Genomic DNA, 21,117 nt, shown 5'->3' on the forward strand with positions numbered 1-21,117 from the left:
AAATGTAATAACAATATTGGACTTAAAAACAATTTAAGTAAAGAGAAAAATTGACTTTTGAATTTGATCATATACCAATTAAATCATTTTCAGTAGTTCATGGATCAATTTTACATTTTATCAATAGTTCGTACACCAACATAATTTTTACTCAAATTAAAAAAAAAATCAGAAAAGGATCCAGATTGTGGGAGATATTGGTGAAGGATCATGTAAACCAACATTTGAGAATAATTCAAATCAAAATTTGAGTTAAATTTCATTGTAAATGACGAAGGCTGCAGGTAAAGAAATTACATGCTGTTATAAAAAGGTAATAGATATTGAGCCAAGTGCTATGACAAATATTTTTTAAAAAATATTTTAATGTTTTATAAACGAAAAAATACTATGTATTTTTATAAAATTTTGTGAGATTTTCCTCAATTTTTATAAATTTTTAACACAAGTATAGTTTTTTAAGAATAATTTAATGTGGTTTTTTATTTTTGTTAAATTTTTTTTTAAAATGAAATTTAAACGAGAATGAGAAGATTTTTAATTTTATAAAATATTTTTCCAAACATTTAACATATTTAACTATAATTTTTTTAAAAATATAATTTTTCAAACATCTTCTTAACTCTAAAATTATTTGTTTAAAAAATTATTGTACAAATTTATATTTATCCTTAAATTTTTTTTGAAAAATTTTATATAAAAACAATAAGTCGCTAGAGAGTGGGCCCAGACACACCATTAATAATTAAAAGTTCATTTGGGCTGGGCCTCGCATAAAATATTACTATAATGGGGCCTCTGCGTTATTATATAAAGGGAAATTTGCTCAAAAATCCCTAAATACAAACATGTTTTGCTTTGGGGTCTCTAATCATAAAATGTGGTACAAAACAATACAAGATGTGATACAAAATCATACAAGATGTGGTACAAATTAACAAAAAATATGGTACAAAAAAGTGGTTAAGAAGTGCAGAGCAAAATATGTTTGCATTGGGGATTTTTGAGCAATTTGCATTTATTTATATTGAAAATAATATACTAACAGCTATCTTCACATTTAATTATTTAAGCATAGATTGCATTCCTTTACACGTAAAACTCATGATAAGTGGCTCGAAGAATACCCAATATTTTATTTTATTAAATGAAATAACCAATCAAGTTGAATTAATATATTCAATTCGAAAATATTGTTGGATTCAACCGAACCGAATTAAAATAGTTTTGGATCTTTTTTCAAGTACCCTATACCATAACAATATTGATGTCGGATTTAGTTTAATATGAAACCAATTAAAATCAGTTACATATCGAAGAGTAAGTCTCTTGTAAGATGGTATAACATATCATTATTCGTGAGACTGTTAATCTACCCATTTTCACAATAAAAGTAATATTTTTTTTTATAAAAGTAATATTTTTCATATGTGACATAAATAAAAGATCTATCTCACAATTAATCTGAGATCGTTTCACCAGATTTTTTGTGCGCATTGAATTTGACCGAATTTGGACTGATTCAGAGTTAATCCCATCTAATAAGCATCCCATTTAAAGCGTGGTTACTTAATATTTCCCGTCGATCGTATTAAAAAGAGAGATTTCTTAATTTAATTTTTATGCTATGTTGAGTGTATGATAAAAAAAAAATGGCATTGCTGTTATACAAATTAGCATGTCTCTACTTAGTTCTTTAGTGAACTTTTTATTACTTCCGGAGAGTAATAACTATATAGTTAGGACATTAAGGGTGAGTAAATTTGTTACTAAACCAAAATAATTGGTTGAGTAAGTTGAAACTATCGATTCTTTCCCTTTTAGACATTTTTTTATCTGTCTGATTTTTGTTATTTTTTAAAAAGTTTAATCAACCGATACTCTAGTGACCTAGCTCGGATCGTCTATTAGCTAACAGTTTTAAGCATGCAATTAACTTAATAACCAAAATAATTAATCAGAGTATATTGCGGAAACTTAAAAATCTAGTTACAATATAAATCAATGGAATACAACCGGTACTAAACCAGTGGCGGCAAAATTTTTCATATATAATTTTTTAATAATTTTGGATTAATTTGTTATTAGTCCGGGTAGATCAATTCAAAATATTAAAGGACTCGATATTTTAAAATTTTTATCTTGGATAATTTAAAAACCCTAGCTCCGCTATTGACTAAAACCCAAAATGTATTCATACAATCATATACAAAACAAACTGTAGGCAAATAATATTATTCCAACAACCCCTGGTCCCGGCACTAACCATGCCTCGATTTTCCCACTTCGTCCAACCTGAGATCTGTCCTGTGGAATTGTAAGATAACACCAAATAAGTGGGCGATTAAAGCCCAGTACGAAATTATGAGTATAAAAAACTAATATGATGCATGCAATATGTGGTGAATTGGTGACTGGCTGGGGCGGATCTAGGATCGTATGTTTTGGGGGGGGGGGGGGGGGGTGGAGGGAACTCGCACACACACAAAGTCAGAAAAATAATTATTATATGTTTGCATATAAATTTCAATAACAAATAATACAATATTAATAAAAAAAAATACAATACTTGAAGGTAAGATTAATATATTACTTTGTCAAAAAAATATTCATATATTACAAAAAAAAAAGCCAAAAGTTCCTTGAATGATGTATTAAATCAAGTATCAATTATAATTATCTAACTAAAAGGAATTCGACGTTCTTTTAAATTTTTAAAGTCTTCAATGATATCTTCTATGCTCTCATTTCTAGCAATTTCTTTCTCAATATACACCATTAATGCATCCGATAGAAAATCATCTTCCATTTTGCTCCGAAGCCTTGTTTTCACAATATTCATCGCATAAAATGATCATTCTGTAGTAGCAGTGGAAACCGGAAGAGTAAGCACAAGTACGACCAATCTAAAAATGAGGTTGTTGTGACAGATTTGTTAGTCTTCACCAACCATTAACATAACTCTGAAATGGTCGAAAGACTTTTATAGTCAGACCCTTTGACTACATTATATTCGTAGTGCTTCAACTGAATCTCCAATTGCTCTTTCTTGTCTATTGTAAATCTTGTGCATAGAATTTTTCAACTAGTTTACATATATCTGCAATTTTGAAAGACTCCACCGTATTTTTAGGATTTAAGGCATTACTCAAAAGGAGCAACTCCATAGCATTATCACTAAAACGCCCATTAATTTCTTGCAACTGTGAATCTATCGCGGCATAAAAGAGGTCTACCTGATAATGATGCTCAATTGTGAAATTGTCTTGACGACGACGGGTTCGACCTCTTCTATCAATATACGGAGCACTGAAATCAGAAATATCAATATTTCGAACATCACAAAAGGACTTCACTTCTACAAGCAAATCATCCCACTTTTTATCCCTCATCTGTTGAAGCAAATTCTTGGTAGATGATATAAGCTCCATTGCATTAATTATATCCTGAGACTTACTTTGTAAAGCTTGACAAAGGATATATGTGATCCCCATAATCTCTTTCATAAGATGCAAGATAAATACAAAATTAAAAGAAGTCATTTCATCATAAACAGACGTAGCACCTGCTCGTTGAGAAGGAAGTTCATCCTCCATAACATTAAACAATACTGTACACGATGCACTAAACATCCTAATTAGGCCTGCCAATGATCTCAAATGAGAACTCCAACGCGTATCAGCAGCTCGCTGTAAAGTACCTGTCTGATTAAGTCCACGCCCTGCTTCAATTTCATTAACAGCAATCAAATGTGCAATATCATCTGCATGGGCATTTTTCAATTCATCATTTCATTTACATGAAGTACCAACAATATTAACTATAAAAGTTAATTTATCAAAAAATTGATGAATAGATGTCACATTATTTGATGCTGCAACTAAAGTCAATTGTAATCGATGAGCTAAACAATGAACATAATAAGTACTTGGGCAATATTTCACAATCAAAGCTTGTAATCCATTAAACTCTCCCCTCATATTACTAGCACCATCATAACCTTGACCTCTGATCTTTTGAACATCCAAATTGTAGTGAGCCAAAATAGAATATATAGCATTCTTTAAAGTCAAAGCAGCAGTATCAGATACATGAACAATCCCAAAAAAAAGTTCTTGAATGAATCCATTAGTATCAACAAGCCTCAATACTATAAACATTTACTCTCTTTTCGACTCATCTCGGGCTTCATCAACAATTATGCAATACTTGGCAACTCCAATTTGCTCACGAATTGCATTTTTCACTCTTAGTGAAAGCATATGAAGTATATTTTTTTGAATATCATGACTTGTATACTTGGAATTCTTTGGAGCTCTCGCAATTGCCTTTGAAAGATCGTCATTGTACATGGTTAGAACATCCAAGAATTCAATAAAGTTACCACGATTAGACGAACTAGATTTCTCATCATGACCTCTAAATGGAATTCTCTGAAGTGCAAGAAATCGAACCACATGTATGTGAGCCTTTAACCGAAGAAGATTGGTTGCAACTTGTTCAACAGTAAAAATTTCGAATCTCCTTGATATATGTTGTGGTTGGTTCATCAAATCGTCACATGCTTTTTCAGCATTACGGTAGAGTGAAGATACATTATCTTTTCCTATATGAGCTAAGAAAGCATAATCTTTTCCATTTCTAACTTTCTTCCAGTTACAAAACCCATCAACAGTAAATGCATTTTGATTTGAGTATCCTGATGGCCTGTTAAAGATAAAACATGGAAAACAATATACCTTATCTTTAGCGGGTGAATACTCCAACCAAGAAAATTGCTCATACCAAGCAGATTGAATTCTTCGAGGGTGCTAATTTTTATTTAGCGGATATCCTCCAAGTATAGGTTGATATGCCTTTAGATTCAAATAAGTTCGACGAATCTCTTCTCATTGGTTATGATGATATTCCCAATTTTGTCAACGCAATCCTGGATCACGCTCCAAAAAATTGAGATCAACCTCCTCACTTTTTATATTTTTGAATCTTTTGGTTAGAATTTTTGATGGAAGATCATTGTCAATTGATCTTGTTGATGATGCCATGACAATATTTGTATCTAATTCATTTGCTCTCTTCTTTGAAAAAAACTTATCAAATGTACCGGATTTCCTCATTTGAAGTATCCAAATCCTGTGACAATGAACAAATAGAATTAGCGATTTAAATCTTTCCAGATATCAAGCTCATCCAAAATTCAAAGCACACCATTAAAAAAACATGAATTCAGAAATAAAAAACTTAATACAAAAGGCATGCAACTGTAAGTTTCGAATCTGTAATACAAAAAGCTTGTAATTTTTTTTAAAAAAAAACTATTACAAAGGTTTGTAATTCAAATATCCAACCAAGTCTCAATAAATTAAACCATGACCCATTTACCTACTTTACTTACAAGCTTCGAATTCCCCCCCAAAAAAAAAACCCTAATACAACAAAATGCATATAATCCAAGTATCCGACAAAAATTTTTATAAATTAAATTATGATATTAAGTATTGATTAATTTATTCTTACCGTGTAGCTGTGATATAAGCTAGACCAAAAAAAAGAGTGAGAGTCGTTCTTTGATTCCCAATTTTCTTTTCCTCTGTTCTGTCGAAAACTCCTAGGCCAATTGAATACAATAATTGTTGTTATTTATTTGTTTTAATTAATATATAATATTTGATTTTAAGTTTATTATATTTAATTTGGGCCTTTTGTAATGTAAAAGTAGAATCCCAATAAATGGTTGCTAAAAAACTAAGCCGAACGGAATATTAAAATAAAAAATACCCGAGAAGCAAGAATCGAACCTCGCACGAATGCAATATCTAGAAGTGTGTAATCCATTAGTCTAAAAATGGTTATGTTATATTGGAGGGGCCAAATAATATATATACTAAATACAAAATTTATTTCATATATAGTACTAACTATTTTAAAAATTTTTGGGGGGCCGGTCCTACAGTAAATCCGCCCCTGGTGACTGGTCAACTACCAGGTCCTGCTCAGACTAGGAACCAATGAGTATGTAAGACCATCTGGGAATCCGACCGCGGGGTAGATCACACCCTCATCTAGATCATCGTAGTACCAGTCTCCACCATTGCGGTAACTCATGATGTCAGACAATAAAATAGGTGTAGGTATGAGCGACCCTACGAGAAAGGTATCTCAAAGGAGATAAGACTCAATGTGTATGTGCACATGCAATATGTATACGAAAAAGTAAAACATATATGTATCATGACACATAAATGAAACATATAAGCATGCCTACTCAACTGACAATCTCAGTCAGTACTCAAGTAGCTTTACGTGATTGTTCAAGCACAACAAGTGTCTAGGGTCCAAGCTTATGGTCAAATACTCATCATATCACTAATCATGTTCTAAAAGTCTTAACTAAGCTAACAGATACTCTTATTTTTTAATAGAATTCTTGGACATACCTTCGTACTTCGTTAGCCCGCTGATGTCGAAAGTCATGTGTTCTAATCACAACCATGCTGCTATTCCAAAAGCACCTCATTATTGCCCAACCCTCACTAGTATGATTAGCTCGCTATATAGACTGAATCAAGAGGGAAATCAGTGAATTGTACCTCTGGAATGAAGCAACGGAGTCCTATTTATAGATCGAGTTTGGATGCTCCAAATTCGAGTTCGAACCTTCTGAACTCTGCATGCCTGACATGTATATGGGTGTCTGAGTTTTGACGATTCGAACTCCTCTTCAGATGTTCCGAACTCTGCAAACTATTGATGAGTCACTGCTGCTCGGACAACTCATGGAAAACTGGCTTCGGAAGCTCCGATTGGGACTTCAGACCTTCGAATTTGCCACTTGTCCTGCATCCAAACGTTAATGTACATGCATGACTGTCTACTAGGGATCAGACGTTCCGATCTTAGGTTCGGATCTTCCGGACAGATCATTTGCATCTGAACTTGAACATTGCCTCCGAGCACGTTCGGATCTTCCGAACATGTCAAGGACCCTAGTTCGATGTTTTCGAACTGCACTTCGAATCTTCCGAACTCTCCGATAGATCCGAAGCTTGGAAATCATGTTTAGTACTAATTAAGCCTTTAATTTGTTTTGATAATAACTTTTAATAATATTTAATGTTTAATTAACTTAAATCAGGGTACATGTTACTCCAAATACTCATTTTTAATTAATCTTTTCATTTGAAAAAATAATATGAAAATTAATTAGAATAAAAAATATATATCCAAATACAAATATATATATATATATATATATATATATATATATATATATATATATATATATATATGTATATATATGTGTGTGTATGCACGCGCATATATACATCATGTAAATGAAACACTAGATATAATTAACAATGTAGCAAACAAATTAATATTTATGAGGTGAAGTTTCATTATCATCCTCAACGCACTTGATTGCGATTTTAATGTCTTACCTTATAATTCACTAATCATGATTCATGTCTATGAATCTCGTGATCTCGTCTCCTCATTCAGTATCACAATAATTAATTATATAATTAAATAATTACGCATAAATGACTCTCTAATTATTTATTTTTTTCTCTAATTTGTTAATGAAATATTAATCTTAAATAAGAAAAAAATTTATTTTTTACCCGAAATGCATAGCCCTTTCATCACCTCACATGTCTCTAACTATCATTTGGGCTTTGTTTAGTTTGCTCGACAAATTTAAACAATACATCGATTTTTTTTTTATGTGGAAACCCGCAACCGCTACTTTTAGATGTGCTCTGGGTGAACTCCCGAACTAATGCAATAGCCTGCAAACTACGTTAGTCAGGTAAACCACACTGGGCAAACCATGTGTGACAGGCTAGTCCAAGAAAATGTTGCAATCATTGTTTAACATAGAGTAATTCTTATATTGAGACGATATTATTGATTTATATATATTATTAACGAAGTATACGTGTTACGTGTATATAAAATTTTATTTTTTTAATTTAAATTATATATTATTTTAAAAATTTTGTAGGGTGAAAAAATTTTAGGCATCGATCATGCATTTTTTTGGGATAAAATTTAATTTGAAAATGAGGTAGATAATTTTAAGTTGTTGAAGAAACAAATACGATGAATTATAAAAAAAATATGAAGAAGTTAGTTAGTGGGTTTGTGGTATGAACCTACGTATCTATATCTATACTATATAAAAAGAAAAGAAAAAGCGCATTAGTGATCTTTTAGTATTGGTCCCTTCATGATTTTACCATTGGATGATTATGAAATTACAAAAATGCCAATTTTTTTTTTGATTTTTATGAATATTTATTTACAAAAATTCTATTTTTTTTTATTTCACTATTTATTATTATTATTATTTTTATTTTTAGTTAAAAAAAATAAACTATTGCGTGCGTCCGGATACTAGTTAGATATTAAGAAGTGGATATGTGCATTTTTAGAACTCATTTGGTCATGTGTTAGTAAATGTATTATGATTCACTTATTCTTTTTTTACAAAAAACTTTTAATATATTAAGCACCGTTAGGTTTGAGACATGATATAAGTAATATATAGATAAGTAATATAATGTAATAAAAAATAAATAAAAATGATAGTTAAAATAGTATTGGATTTGATTGATAGATTATGATTTATTTAATTTGATTGATTAAATTTTATATAAAAATGTTAAATGACTATTTTGTCCTTTTAACAATAAATAAAATAAAAATTATATTATTTATAAGGGATAATATAATAATTTGAGTTCAATGATTTGATTGACATGAGATAAATAATTAATGATTTGATTGATGTAAAATAAATAGTTAATACATAAATAAATAATATGATGAGAAAAACGTGGGATGTGATGAGATGCGTTATACGTATATTAGTAATATGGTGAACAGAACGGTGTCTAAATATATGATTTGTCTATGATTTCAATATTAGATATATTTACACTCCAAAATCCTTAAACTACTAAAACTAAGTATTATCAATTTTAATTTTGAGTAACAGTTTATAATACAATCAATTAGTTAAATATTTACATATGTGCATAGCCACATGCATTGATCATTCTTGAGAAAAAGTTGGAGGTGAACCGTGAAAGACAAGATTGGTTCAATCATGACGATAAATTTAATAAAAAATATTTTTTTTCCAGAGTGTGTCTCTAATATTCAAAATTGAAAGTTAATTTTAATATGTTAAATCGTATATTCGTTCGACGTCATATTTAACTCATTGTTTTTAACAAAGTTAATTATCCGTAAAATATTAATCAAACATTTTCTTAAAAACAACATGTCTTGTCATTAATGACAATGACGACTTTAATTTTGATAATAACTGTAATGCCGAACGTTTTTCATTTGATCAAAAAATATATCAAAGTACATTACAACTCTATTACAATTCAAGTATATTCGATTATGCCACGAGAATTATTGCGTCCCAATAATTTGTTTCAGTGGCCCAACAATTTTATCGTATTGAATTTGTGAAAAACTTGATTAATAACAAGAAGATATATATATATATATATATATATATTATGGTAATAAACGAAAAGTGATATCGCTTTGCGTACGCCGGGGTGCGCATGACACCCCTACACAGACATCGGCTGCACGTGCTTCAAAATTGCATTCTTACACGGTTACAGTCCTCCATCGCTGGCTACTGAGTACTGAGTACTGATATTACGAGGCGGCGTAGATTTACCAGTGCGTATTTTAGCAAAAGCTAGCAGTAAATTTGAATTTTTATTAAACAGAAAAAATATATAGTCGGAAAAAAAATGGCAGCAAAAAAAAAAAAGAAAATAAATAAATGCCACCTAATTTCCCCTCCATCATCTCCGAGCTTTGTTCCCCTATCTTTCTTAGGGTTTTCCAAAATTCTCCTTTCTCCAATTCTTCAATGGAACCCGAAATCTTTTCTCATTGGCTTAGATAATTTGGGGATTTGTGTATGAGCAAGAAAACGAATGTAATTTGGGGTTTTCCAGCATTTCATTTTGCAGAAGAGTTTTGAAATTTGTGACATTTTTGAGTAAGATGGGGGATTTTCTGTATTCGGGTTGAGATTCGACCTTGGCTCGGGTTGTTGCGATTTATATTGTTTATACGGTTGAAGTTTTGCGGTGGAGAAAATGCCTGGTCGTAAATCTAAGGCAGACAAGAGTGATGCGGAGAAGCAGCTCCGGAGAGACCCGTACGAGGTTTTGGGAGTCAACAGGAATTCTACGGACCAGGAAATCAAAAGTGCTTATAGAAAACTGGCTCTGAAGTAAGATAATGCTGTATTTGATTGTATAAAAGTGTGTAGAATTTTTGGATTAGTTTTAGCTATTATTTTCTTGTGTCTTAGGTAGCGATGACTTATCGAGCTACCTTTCTTGTCGCATTGCTTTAATTCGTCTGCGATTTAGGTTTAGATGTATGATTTGTTCGAACATGTAGTTTTTTTTAGCTGTGGATGGATTTGATGGCTATGCGTGTATTCTAATTCATAATTTTTGTGTTTAGGGCTTTTTTTTCTTTAAATCAGAGTAAAAAAGAAGTGATGGGAAAATGGGTGGTTAACAGCATCTGGAATGCCTCTTCCGGTTGTTTCTGGCTTTGCATGTCAGGCATTCCTGGAAATTCATGCGATGCTTGATTGCACAAACTTGATTGCTTTTCAAGAGCGTATTCTACTAGGTGTTCCAGAATCAAGATTTGATTTTGAGTTATTATGTTTCTTATGGTTCATGAGTTAAATAATTGGACAGGAATTTACCTAACAATTCATCTAATAGAAAAATTGGAAGTGTGGGCTGAACTAAGTTGATGAATTCCTCAAATGACATTGTTAGTAAGCTACTGCTTCTCTCCTGTTAGTAATATTCATTTCAAGTTTGAACACGAGTATGTGGTTATGTGCTGTCTTTGTGGAATTCAGGTATCTGGCCTTTTTTTTTTGTTAGAAAATAATTATTTGGTATTAATGCTTTTGTTTAAAAATTTTAGGTACCATCCTGACAAGAATGCAAATGATGCTAAAGCTGCAGATATGTTTAAAGAGGTTACATTCTCATATAACATTTTATCTGATCCAGAGAAAAGGAGACAGTATGACACAGCTGGTTTTGAGGTTAATGCTTCAGAACGCAACTTTGGTTTAGCATTTATGTTTTGCTTCACATTAATAAAATTATTTTGGTTTTCAATTTGACTTCGTATGTTTGTTCAGGCTGTTGAATCAGAAAGCCAGGAACTGGAACTAGATCTTTCTAGTCTAGGAGCTGTCAATACCATGTTTGCTGCGCTGTTTAGGTTAGTTGTGACTCATCGGTTTCTGGAACCTGTTTTTTGTTATTTGCCATCGTTGTCATGGTACGATCAACAGAATGTTATGCCCTTGAAATGATGAAAAAACTATACAATATTATTGCAAGCAGCAAACTTGGTGTTCCAATTAAAACAACCGTATCAGCCACCGTTTTGGAGGAAGCATTGAATGGTGTAGTTACACTTCGGCCTCTTCCACTCGGGCAACCTCTGTGTCGGAAGGTATGACTCTGTATCCTTGCTCCTTTCTTTATTAATCTATTATAGTTTATTGAAAGGAATTTTTCTTATTTAAACAGGTTGAGAAGCAGTCTGCTCATTTTTATTCTGTTACAATAACAGAAAATGAAGCACGAGAAGGACTTATCTGCAGAGTTTATTCACCAGAAAGAAGTAAGTTTAAGGTATGTTAATTTAATGGTTCATACTTGATCTTGCTAACTACATGCGGTTGATTTGTTTTTTTTTTTTGGTTAACTAGTTGATCTGATCACCGTTTTGTTTTGATTTATCGGAGTGATTAAATTGTGCTTTAACTAGAAGCCTAGAAGCATTTCTTCTAAATATTTAGTTTGATTGACATGACTCCTCAATGATTTTTGACGTTCCTCTAGAGAGTTGCATGTAAATTTAGGGATTAGATTAATCAGGCAGTGGCAGCTCGGCTGTTCCTCCTAAGAAGATTCAATCTCCTGGATGCTTTGAGATGTTTTATTAGCTTTTCCCAGGAGCTTGTTGCTTGTAAAATATATGAAAAAGAAAATGAATATTCTTGGATTTGTTTCTTGAAGATTGAGTTTTGTGACCCATTTCTTGGAAGACTAGGATTAAACATTTTTGTTGTGTTTCATTTTGCAGCTACTATATTTTGATTCAGAAAACAATGGTGGATTAAGCCTTGCTCTGCAGGTTGATCCCCGTCTTTTACTTGTTGTCATTCTTTTTTCTTTCACGATTAGTGGATATTAATACGCCATAAACTTATAACTGGAGATTCGATTAATCAATGAATGATGTCTCCTAATTTCTTAAGGGTATCATATTTGGCATGGTAATTCTGGAGACATTAGCTCTGATCTTCTCGTGGATAGATCATTATTTTATGGGCCATGGATACTTTTATTAAGTAAGACGAGTAAATATTTGATACAGTATCATCATTGCCCATTCTTAGGGGGATAAATATTACTCATTATTCACCTGAATATCGTGCCTCTGTATGTTTGTGTTTGCATTGTTGTGTTCCCTTTTCTCTCAACTTTAATGGTGAGTGAAGTCCTGTTGGCTGGGTTGTGTTGGCTCTTCAACAATATTGGTTATACTAGTAATCCACTAAATTAATATTTTTATATTTTTAAATTGAAAAATTAAATTTGAAAGATGATAAGTATAAATAGTAAATAATAAATTTATTGATATAAAGAAGTGGTATTTTTGTCCATTAATTAAAATGACCAAGGTGGTTATTCTAAGGGGTGCATGTATTATTTGATAGTATAGATACTTTTTATTGCGCAATTGCAAATGCAAAGTTTGTAAAATTTCCTTTTTATTGTGTTTTATCTTGTTGCTCCTGCGAATCATTCTCATTTTTTCTCTGCAGGAAGATAGTACAAAAACAGGAAAGGTTACATCGGCTGGGATGTATTTTCTCGGTTTCCCCGTTTACAGGATGGACCCATCCCATAACTCAGTGAGTAAATGTGATTTCAGTTCGCTCCATGTCCTTCTGTTTCTGGTTTGCTATTCAAAACTCATCCATGCTTGTGATATTTTGTAAATTCAGATGGCAACTGTAAAAGATCCAGATACGGCTTTCTTCAAAAAACTGGATGGATTTCAGCCTTGTGAAATAAATGAGCTAAAAGCTGGCACCCATTACTTTGCTGTTTATGGTGCCCATGCTTCTTTGAATTTTCTTTGTATTTAGATGTTTTATAATTTGAGAGATTGTCATAACTCGATGCGAAAATAAGAAGTATGCCGGGAGATGGATATCTATTCGTTTGTTTTTTAAAATACAGAGAGCTGACTTGTACGAGAAAACCGGTTTCTTTTCTTTTTGTTGATATCCAGATTATATGCAATAGGCTAAGTTTGATTGCTCGTTTATGTTGAACCTTCACATGTTTCTGCAGGTGATAATTTTTTTAAAAGCATAAGCTACACCATAGAAATTCTTTGTGCCGCACCGTTTCCTGAAGAGAAAGAGAATCTTAGGACGGCGGAAGCTCAAATTTTGTCGAAAAGGGTGGAACTCTCGAAGTTTGAAACAGAGTATAGGGAGGTATGTTTTCCAGCATAAATAAATATCTGACATTTATGTCAAGGCTCCTTATTTCATTATTGTTTTGAATTTCGAAGGTTCTAGCACAGTTTACGGAGATGACGAGTAGATACGCCCAAGAAATGCAATCTGTGAGTCAGTCCCTGCGTAGACAATTATAGCATGTCATCATTTTTGAACTCTTGCATGATATGTTATTATTGGATGTTTCACAGATCGATGAGCTTCTTAAAAGGAGGACTGACATTCAAGCCTGTTATACAACTCTGCCACAAATGAAGCGAAGCAGTAGTAGTCGAAGCAAGAACAAGGCCACGGTCAAGGAGAGCGAAGACGGCACAGCAAAGGATAAGAAACCGCCCAGAGACCGGCCAAAAAAGAAAAGATGGTACAATCTTCCCTTAAAGGTGGACAAGAAGAAGCCTTGCTGAACCGTCGAAAGCTCGTATTTCCACCCGCATTTCAACGATGCCCCCTTCTCGCTCCATGTAATTTACTATCTTCCATCTTCCATCTTCTCGAGATTCTCTTGTAGCCATTCTTGTAAATTTCACATTTTTTTCCAGACGTCCTACTCGTTAAGATTGGTGCCTAACCAGTCTACACGAAAGTCGATTTAATTACTGTACCAATAGCAAATTTCCATGTTGTACGAAGTTGGGAAAATCTGATAATCTATTTATAAAGGAAAAACGTTTGATGATTATGTACTTGTCCTGAGAATTTTTTTTCTTGATAATTTTTTTGAACGCCTGATTAAAAAGTATCATTTGGTTCTAAGGATGAAATGATAAATCCCCAAATATAGATAACATGATGAGGTACTGTTTAGTGTTTGATGTGGAAGATAACACATTGATTAATTACTCTCGACTCAAGTTATTCCAAGGATTAGTGTCATTCATAATTATCTTATTCAAGTATGTTGATTTATTATCTTTATATATTATTCAGTCATCATCATCTTGTCCATGAATCAAACGAAGTCTTTGTAAACCTAATATTTTGTAAAACTTGAGATAAATATGAGATACAACAAGTACTTGTAATTAATCAACTTCTTATCATTAGCACCAAACAATGTTAAAAAAAAAAAAGAGGAACATATCTATCTCTTGCTTGAAATTTCACTAACAAGCACATAAATGTTATAATGACTGAATCTCAAAACAAAACAAAGACCAAAAAAACAAAACAAAAAAACAAAATTATACACACATTCTGTCCCGTTTGCATCATATCACAAAACCTTAATTATCAATCCTGTAATAATTCGTAGACCAACCAATTTGCTGGAAATATAAATTACATACATTCATATATGTGATCACAAAATATATAAATTTCTTCAAAGTTAAAGTTTTATTAATTCGAGTGCAACGAATTGGGGACATCACACCTCCGCCGCACCTCTCCCTGTCTACCAGTCTTTACGCTAAGAACACTCACTTTCTCCATTGCATGAGCAAATGCGTCGAAAAACGCTTGCTGGTTCGCCGCGTACAAATCCACCACAGGCTTCGTTCTTGGATCGAAAGCCATGGCTTGATCAGTAGCCAACAATCCCAGACCATTCTGCAAGTTCACGTAGTACGTGTTGTCGAATTTCCCCGGCGACATGGGATCGTTGAACGCCGCTATGGTGTCGTCGGTCTTGTAGTTCTGGCAAAGCTTCTTCAGCCCTTTTGCGTATTCGGGGTTCAGGGTGGGATCGGGGCGGGACCCGAATACCCTGTCTGCGAATTCTTTGCAGTGGGAGAATCCGATCGTGTGAGCGCCGGAAAGGGTCACCATTTCTTGGACGTTGAATCCTTTGGCGGCGAAGATGTCGATGATCCGAGTCATGGACATGTTGGCGCGTGCGACGTGGCCTTCTACGTCGGAGGCGTGCGACGCGAAGCTGTCTTTACGGCCTAGGCGAACCGGGTAGTAGGGACCGCCGATGATGGACACGAGGTCGCGGGTGGCCTCGGCGAGGATGTCGGAGCAAGACACGATGCCGGGGCACGCGAGCTCGAGCTTGGCTTTGGCACGCACGATGAGGTCGAAGGCGTCGCCGGGGAGGGCTTTGTTGATCTCGTGGTCCCTTTCGGCGGTGTTGAAGGAGGTGGAGGAGAGGAGGAGGGAGCCGTCGCAGCCTCCAACGACGCAGTCGTGGAAGAAGAGGCGTAGGGCGCCGGCCGCGGCCGTGGGGACGGCTAACTGTTTGTCCAAAGCCACGTCTTGGACGATCTTGGAGAATTGAGGGCAGGATTTCTTGTAGTAATCGAGGGTGAGCCTTGATTCCCCCGACGGAAGTAGTAGAACGACGACGAGGAGGAGGAGCGGGAGGAGACGGGGCGAGGCCATTTTTCCGGTGACGGAGGAGAAGGAGATTCCTTTTAATGGCCTCTTAATGTGTTTGTGAAAGAAATGGATAAGTTGTGAACTTTTTTTCGGATTTTGTCATGCAAAGATAATAATTGAAAAGGGTATGCAAAATGAATGGAGACTTTGAATAAGAGGTTGTTATTCATTTTGGCGCCCTACTTTCTCTCCTTTTCTTTGTTTTTTTAATTTTACTTTTTTATTTTTGTGAAAGACTCGGTCTTTTCTAAGTTTCGGTTAGATTAATAAAGTTTAAAATGTTTGAAACAAAAGTATTTCAAATAAAAAATAAAACAAAAATTGGTTTTGTAATTCTTTTCTTTTTAGACACGAGATTAGGGGTGTAAACGAGTCGAGCTACTCGTGAGCAGCTTGTGAATAGCTCGGTCAAAGCTCGACTCGAGCTCGATTTGACCGAGTGATAAGCGCATTTTGTGTGCATTATTTCATGTTATTTTTATGTCTATTTTGTGTGCATTCATTTTTTTTATGTGTGTTTATGTGTTTTAGTGCATGTGTGTGTATTTCACTCTCTGAGTTAATTTTGTAGGAAAATGGATTTTTAAAGAATGAATTACGGAGCAGCCTTGGTAAAAAAATTCATTTTTAATTTTAGAGAGCTCCAAATACAATCTTTACAGTTAAAAATGAAGCTCCAGATGTTTTGAAGCTGCTGTCCAAATTTCAGCTCGATCCGACGGCTAGAACTGAAGATATGAATTTTTCAAGAAAACTGCGCGCAGGCAAGGATGTATGCACGGACCCTGTGCAGGGGTCCGGATAAGGGTCCGTGCATCTTCGTAAAAAATCGGCGTTATCAATTTAATGCACGGACCTAGACACGGACTCTTATCCAGGGTCCGTGCATGTCGCAGAATCAGAAAAAATAGAATTTTCGGGAATTAAAACTTTCAACTTTCCGGGCTTTATTTCTTGGACTTTCAAAGACATATAAATAGGTGATTGTCGGACGTGAAAAGGGTTCAAATCGCATCAGAGAGGCGGCGGCTACAAGGCTTGGGAGAGAAGATTTCTTTTTTCTTTCTTTATTTTATTTTTTAATTCTAGTTTCAATTATTGAGTAGTTTATTTTCAACCAAGATGACGTGATTATGCAAAACAAATTCATGTAGAAAACTTGGATGTTTATTTGGGATTTTTCAGAGTTGATTTTATTTTATTGATTGTCAGATTTATATTTGTCTTATGAATAGCCTGATCAATTGTTTGCTTGCATGTTAATCGATTTCAAGTCGACAGAGGAGTGATTGATTTTGATCACTCTGATAATTAACACATGGTAAAACCAACTAGAAATAGAATTCGGTTTCAGTGTTAGGTTTGGGTGTAAACTGAATTTTCACAAATATTTAATGCATTCAAATTTGATTAGAATTACGAAAGATTAATCCGTCAATATTTGAGTAGGTTTGATTGTTCTAGAAATAGACCTTTGAACAAATTTGGAGAATTCCCGTAATCTAAGGTTAAATCTGAGTCCTGAATCGGCTACATGTTACATGATTTGTTCGGTACCTACGTGTGTCTTGGTTGTCTCGTTTTAATTAATTTTATCTTCAGTTATTTTAATTTTTATTTCTTAAGCAGTTTTTATTTTCAAATTCTTATTTTATTACAACTTCATCCGGGCTTGGACAATGATTGAAATCCTAATCATTGTTCCATAGCTAAGTTTGCGGGTAAAATGGGGTTGATGCTCCATCCGGGCTATAGACGAGGGGATTAGAAAAGAAATAAATTTTTGTATCCTAGCCAGTTATAGCTAAGTCAGCGGGTAATTATTAGGGCTAAAGCAATACCGGGTGAAAAATCCGGAGGTGTGTAATTCATTATCTCAAGAGAGGTGGGTTTAGTCTAGAGGTCGTTGGAAGGAATGGGCACTTGAAGAGTGAAACTTACACTGATTTGTCATAGGTCGCTAAGCAGTTTTGAAACGAATTCGGTCTAAGTTGTATGAAACTGGAATGACAGTTCACACACACGTTCACGTTAAACCGAAGGTGTATTATGAAAATTTGAGAGCGTGTGTGATTTTGTTTTGTGATTGAACTTCTCGGAGGCTGTGCACATTCATGATTCGTCCTCACTTATGTTTTTGTTTGCATATTGTTTTTGCATGTCTTGCTCGAGAGCGAGCAAAGTTTAAGTATGGGGGTGTTGATAAGCGCATTTTGTGTGCATTATTTCATGTTATTTTTATGTTTATTTTGTGTGCATTCATATTTTTTTATGTGTGTTTATGTGTTTTAGTGCACCGAGCTCGAGTAGCTCGAGCATACAATCGAGCTCGAGACGAGCTTTGAAACTATGTGCTCGAGTAGCTCGCGAGCTACTCGATAAGCCACATATATAAAAAAATAAAAATATATAAATATAATATATAATATTATATTTATATATTTATTTATTTATTTTTAATATTTATATATTTATTTATAATATTTATATATTTTATTTATTTATTTATTATATTTATATATTTATTATAATTATATATTTATTTATTTTATAATTTATAATATATATAATATTATATTTATTTATTTATTCATATATTTTAAATTTATATATATATATATATCTATATATATATATATATATATATATATATAATTTTTTAGCTCGAGCTCGAGTACTCGAACTATAAACGAGCTCGAGCACATATTTTACTACTCGATCGAGCTCGAGCTCGAGTAGTAAAATATGAGTCGAGCTCGAGCTCGAGTAGAATGCTACTCGAGCTCGGGTCGACTCGATAACACCCCTACACGAGGTGGTCTAATAGTACTATAGCATGTGTCAATACATGAATTTTTTTACATTCACTTCTTTTGTGCGTAATAATCTATTACTATTATTATATAAGAGACCCTTAGTTAGTCTTTTGGTATGCCAAAATATTAAAATATATTTAAAAAACACACACACTAAAACTGCTTCTCTCCATTATCTTCTTTTCTTTTCTTTTTTATTTAATTATTTCTATTTAATATATAAAACAATCATTTTATTTATCTATTTTCAAATTTCAAATTATTTGAAAAAACTAATGAAATAGGAAATACTTAATAGAAAAGATGGTGTTTTAATTACTTAGGGTGACCATTCTTAACAAAAAAATTATTTTCATTGCTATAAATTTATTAAATTTTTTTATTGAAATTAAATATAAAAAAAACTTTCGTCACACATCTCGTGTGTGCAAATATGCTAGTATATTTGATACTTGGATTCTTTATTAAGTACAAAACTAATCATACCAAATTCAAAAAAGAAAGAAAAAAAAATTAATCATACGTAAATGATGCAAGTCTCAAATATATTAAATAAGAAAACAAAAATCCGTCTATACACACACTATGGTCAATTGTGTATTGCAAAATTTTGTACCAAATATTATTAGATTTCTATAATGCATAATAACACATCCTAGAAAAGATAACGGAAATAATCTAAGGTCGTATTTGGATTGATGTGTTTCAAATCCATGAATTTTAAATATATTTTTGTTGTGTAGAGAATTGTAAGATCATAAACTTCATGTCTCCGCTTACATGTTTATATAGGAGTAGCAGGAAGGACGTGTATAAAATAAATTTAAATTCACTTATTTTATTATAAAATTAAAATAAGTAATTAATCAAATAATTTTTTTTAATTTTTTGAGATGTATTAAATTTCTAGTAGTTTTTAATTAAAGGTTCTTATGTTTGAATCAAGGTTCTAAAAAAATGCGAAACGTGACGAAAACGTTGAGATCAAGTTTCAAGTTTCACAAGTTTAAACTTATTTTTCGACAAAAGCTTGTAACTTTATTTCATAGATCGCAAGTCATTAGTTACAAGGCCAGCCAGCCAGGAAGGCAAATTCCCAGGTACCCAGAAAACAGGTACAGGGGAAGAAATAACAAACTTTGCAATAGAATCAGCTACAACGTTAGCTGTTCTCCTAACATGAAAAAAATTAACAATAGCTAAATCCGAAAGCAAGGATTTAATCTCTGAAGCCCATAAACCAGAATAACTCAAATCACTCAAAGGCTCAGTGACTGCTTGCACCGCCAAGAGTAAGTCTGAAGAAATAATTACTCACTGAAATCCTTTTTCTTTAATAACCCGAAGTCCTTCCCAAATAGCCAACAATTCCCCAAGCACCACCGATTCCGTATTTGCCAATTGCTTTCCAAACGCAGCAACCACACGACCCTCATGATTTCGGATTACTCCTCCCACTCCACACATATTAACAGAACCATCAAAGCTAGCATCAACATCTAGACGCAAATGATCAGTAGGAGGAGCTTGCCAAGCTGCCGGTGAAGTTAGAAATGAAGCAGGCTTAGACACAGCACAAATACTGGAAGCCCGATGATAATTTTCCAGAAATCTAAACCCATCCAACGACTTACTGTGCACCACTCCCTCTCCATTGGAGTGCTTCAGTTTGCACACTTCTTTCCAAACCAACCAAGCTGTACATGTGAAGCATTCCATTTCAGATTTGGTTAGGTTTTGCATCAATGCTTCACAAACTGTTCTGGAATATTACCTAGAAGGCTAGAACACAAGAATTTTTATCAAAAAATTTAAATATTACCTAGAAGGCTAGAACACAAGAATTTTTAAGAAAAAAGTTTTGAGAAATATATGACTGTGACGACCCGGTTCTTTATCTCTCGAATCAAATAATAATCTAAGGTTGATGAATTAAGGCCAAGCATCAAATCCAAAAGCAAAAGAATTTTTTTTTTTTTTATCAATGTGGCTCGCTCGAGCGAGCCTCACCCCTCGCTCGAACGAGAGCTGCTCGGGTCCAAGACCACCCCTTGGCTCGCTCGAGCGAGCCTCGGGTTCCGCTCAAGCGAGCTGCACTCTGTCCAGCCACTAAAAACTCTGATTTTCTGCTGTACAATGAAGATTTATACTATATAACCTCTTCCAACAAAACCAAATATACAAGAGAAGGTGATAACATCAAAAACTCAAACCCAACAAGATCATGTGTTATACATCTCAAAGTAGTAGAATCTCTAGACTAAAAGTTCAAGTCTAACAACTACAAGATCAATGTTCTTGTACCAACAAAGTTTGACAACAACTAACAACTACACCGGATCATCACTT

General features: G+C 33.5%; 3 protein-coding genes across 3 annotated transcripts; 1 reads left to right on the forward strand and 2 right to left on the reverse strand.

Moving 5' to 3' along the window:
• Positions 1–3,053: 3,053 nt before the first annotated feature.
• Positions 3,054–4,160, reverse strand: LOC140879097 (uncharacterized). The gene is made up of 2 exons (XM_073282744.1): positions 3,929–4,160; positions 3,054–3,763 (listed from the first exon to the last, which is right to left on the reverse strand). Exons 1-2 carry the CDS (start codon positions 4,158–4,160, stop codon positions 3,054–3,056), a joined length of 942 nt encoding a protein of 313 aa, XP_073138845.1.
• Positions 4,161–9,783: 5,623 nt separating this feature from the next.
• Positions 9,784–14,304, forward strand: LOC140880390 (chaperone protein dnaJ 16). The gene is made up of 11 exons (XM_073284768.1): positions 9,784–10,276; positions 10,999–11,122; positions 11,222–11,304; positions 11,430–11,541; positions 11,619–11,723; positions 12,178–12,228; positions 12,923–13,012; positions 13,106–13,214; positions 13,458–13,606; positions 13,684–13,737; positions 13,822–14,304. Exons 1-11 carry the CDS (start codon positions 10,140–10,142, stop codon positions 14,035–14,037), a joined length of 1,230 nt encoding a protein of 409 aa, XP_073140869.1. The 5' UTR covers positions 9,784–10,139; the 3' UTR covers positions 14,038–14,304.
• Positions 14,305–14,665: 361 nt separating this feature from the next.
• Positions 14,666–16,016, reverse strand: LOC140884354 (peroxidase 65-like). Its single transcript, XM_073291088.1, has one exon. The coding sequence runs from the start codon at positions 15,953–15,955 to the stop codon at positions 14,972–14,974; it is 984 nt and encodes a 327-aa protein (XP_073147189.1). The 5' UTR covers positions 15,956–16,016; the 3' UTR covers positions 14,666–14,971.
• Between the last annotated feature and the right edge of the window lie 5,101 nt (positions 16,017–21,117).

Source organism: Henckelia pumila, chromosome 2, assembly GCF_033568475.1.
Source record: "Henckelia pumila isolate YLH828 chromosome 2, ASM3356847v2, whole genome shotgun sequence".
In the NCBI taxonomy this organism is placed as follows: Eukaryota; Viridiplantae; Streptophyta; class Magnoliopsida; order Lamiales; family Gesneriaceae; genus Henckelia; species Henckelia pumila.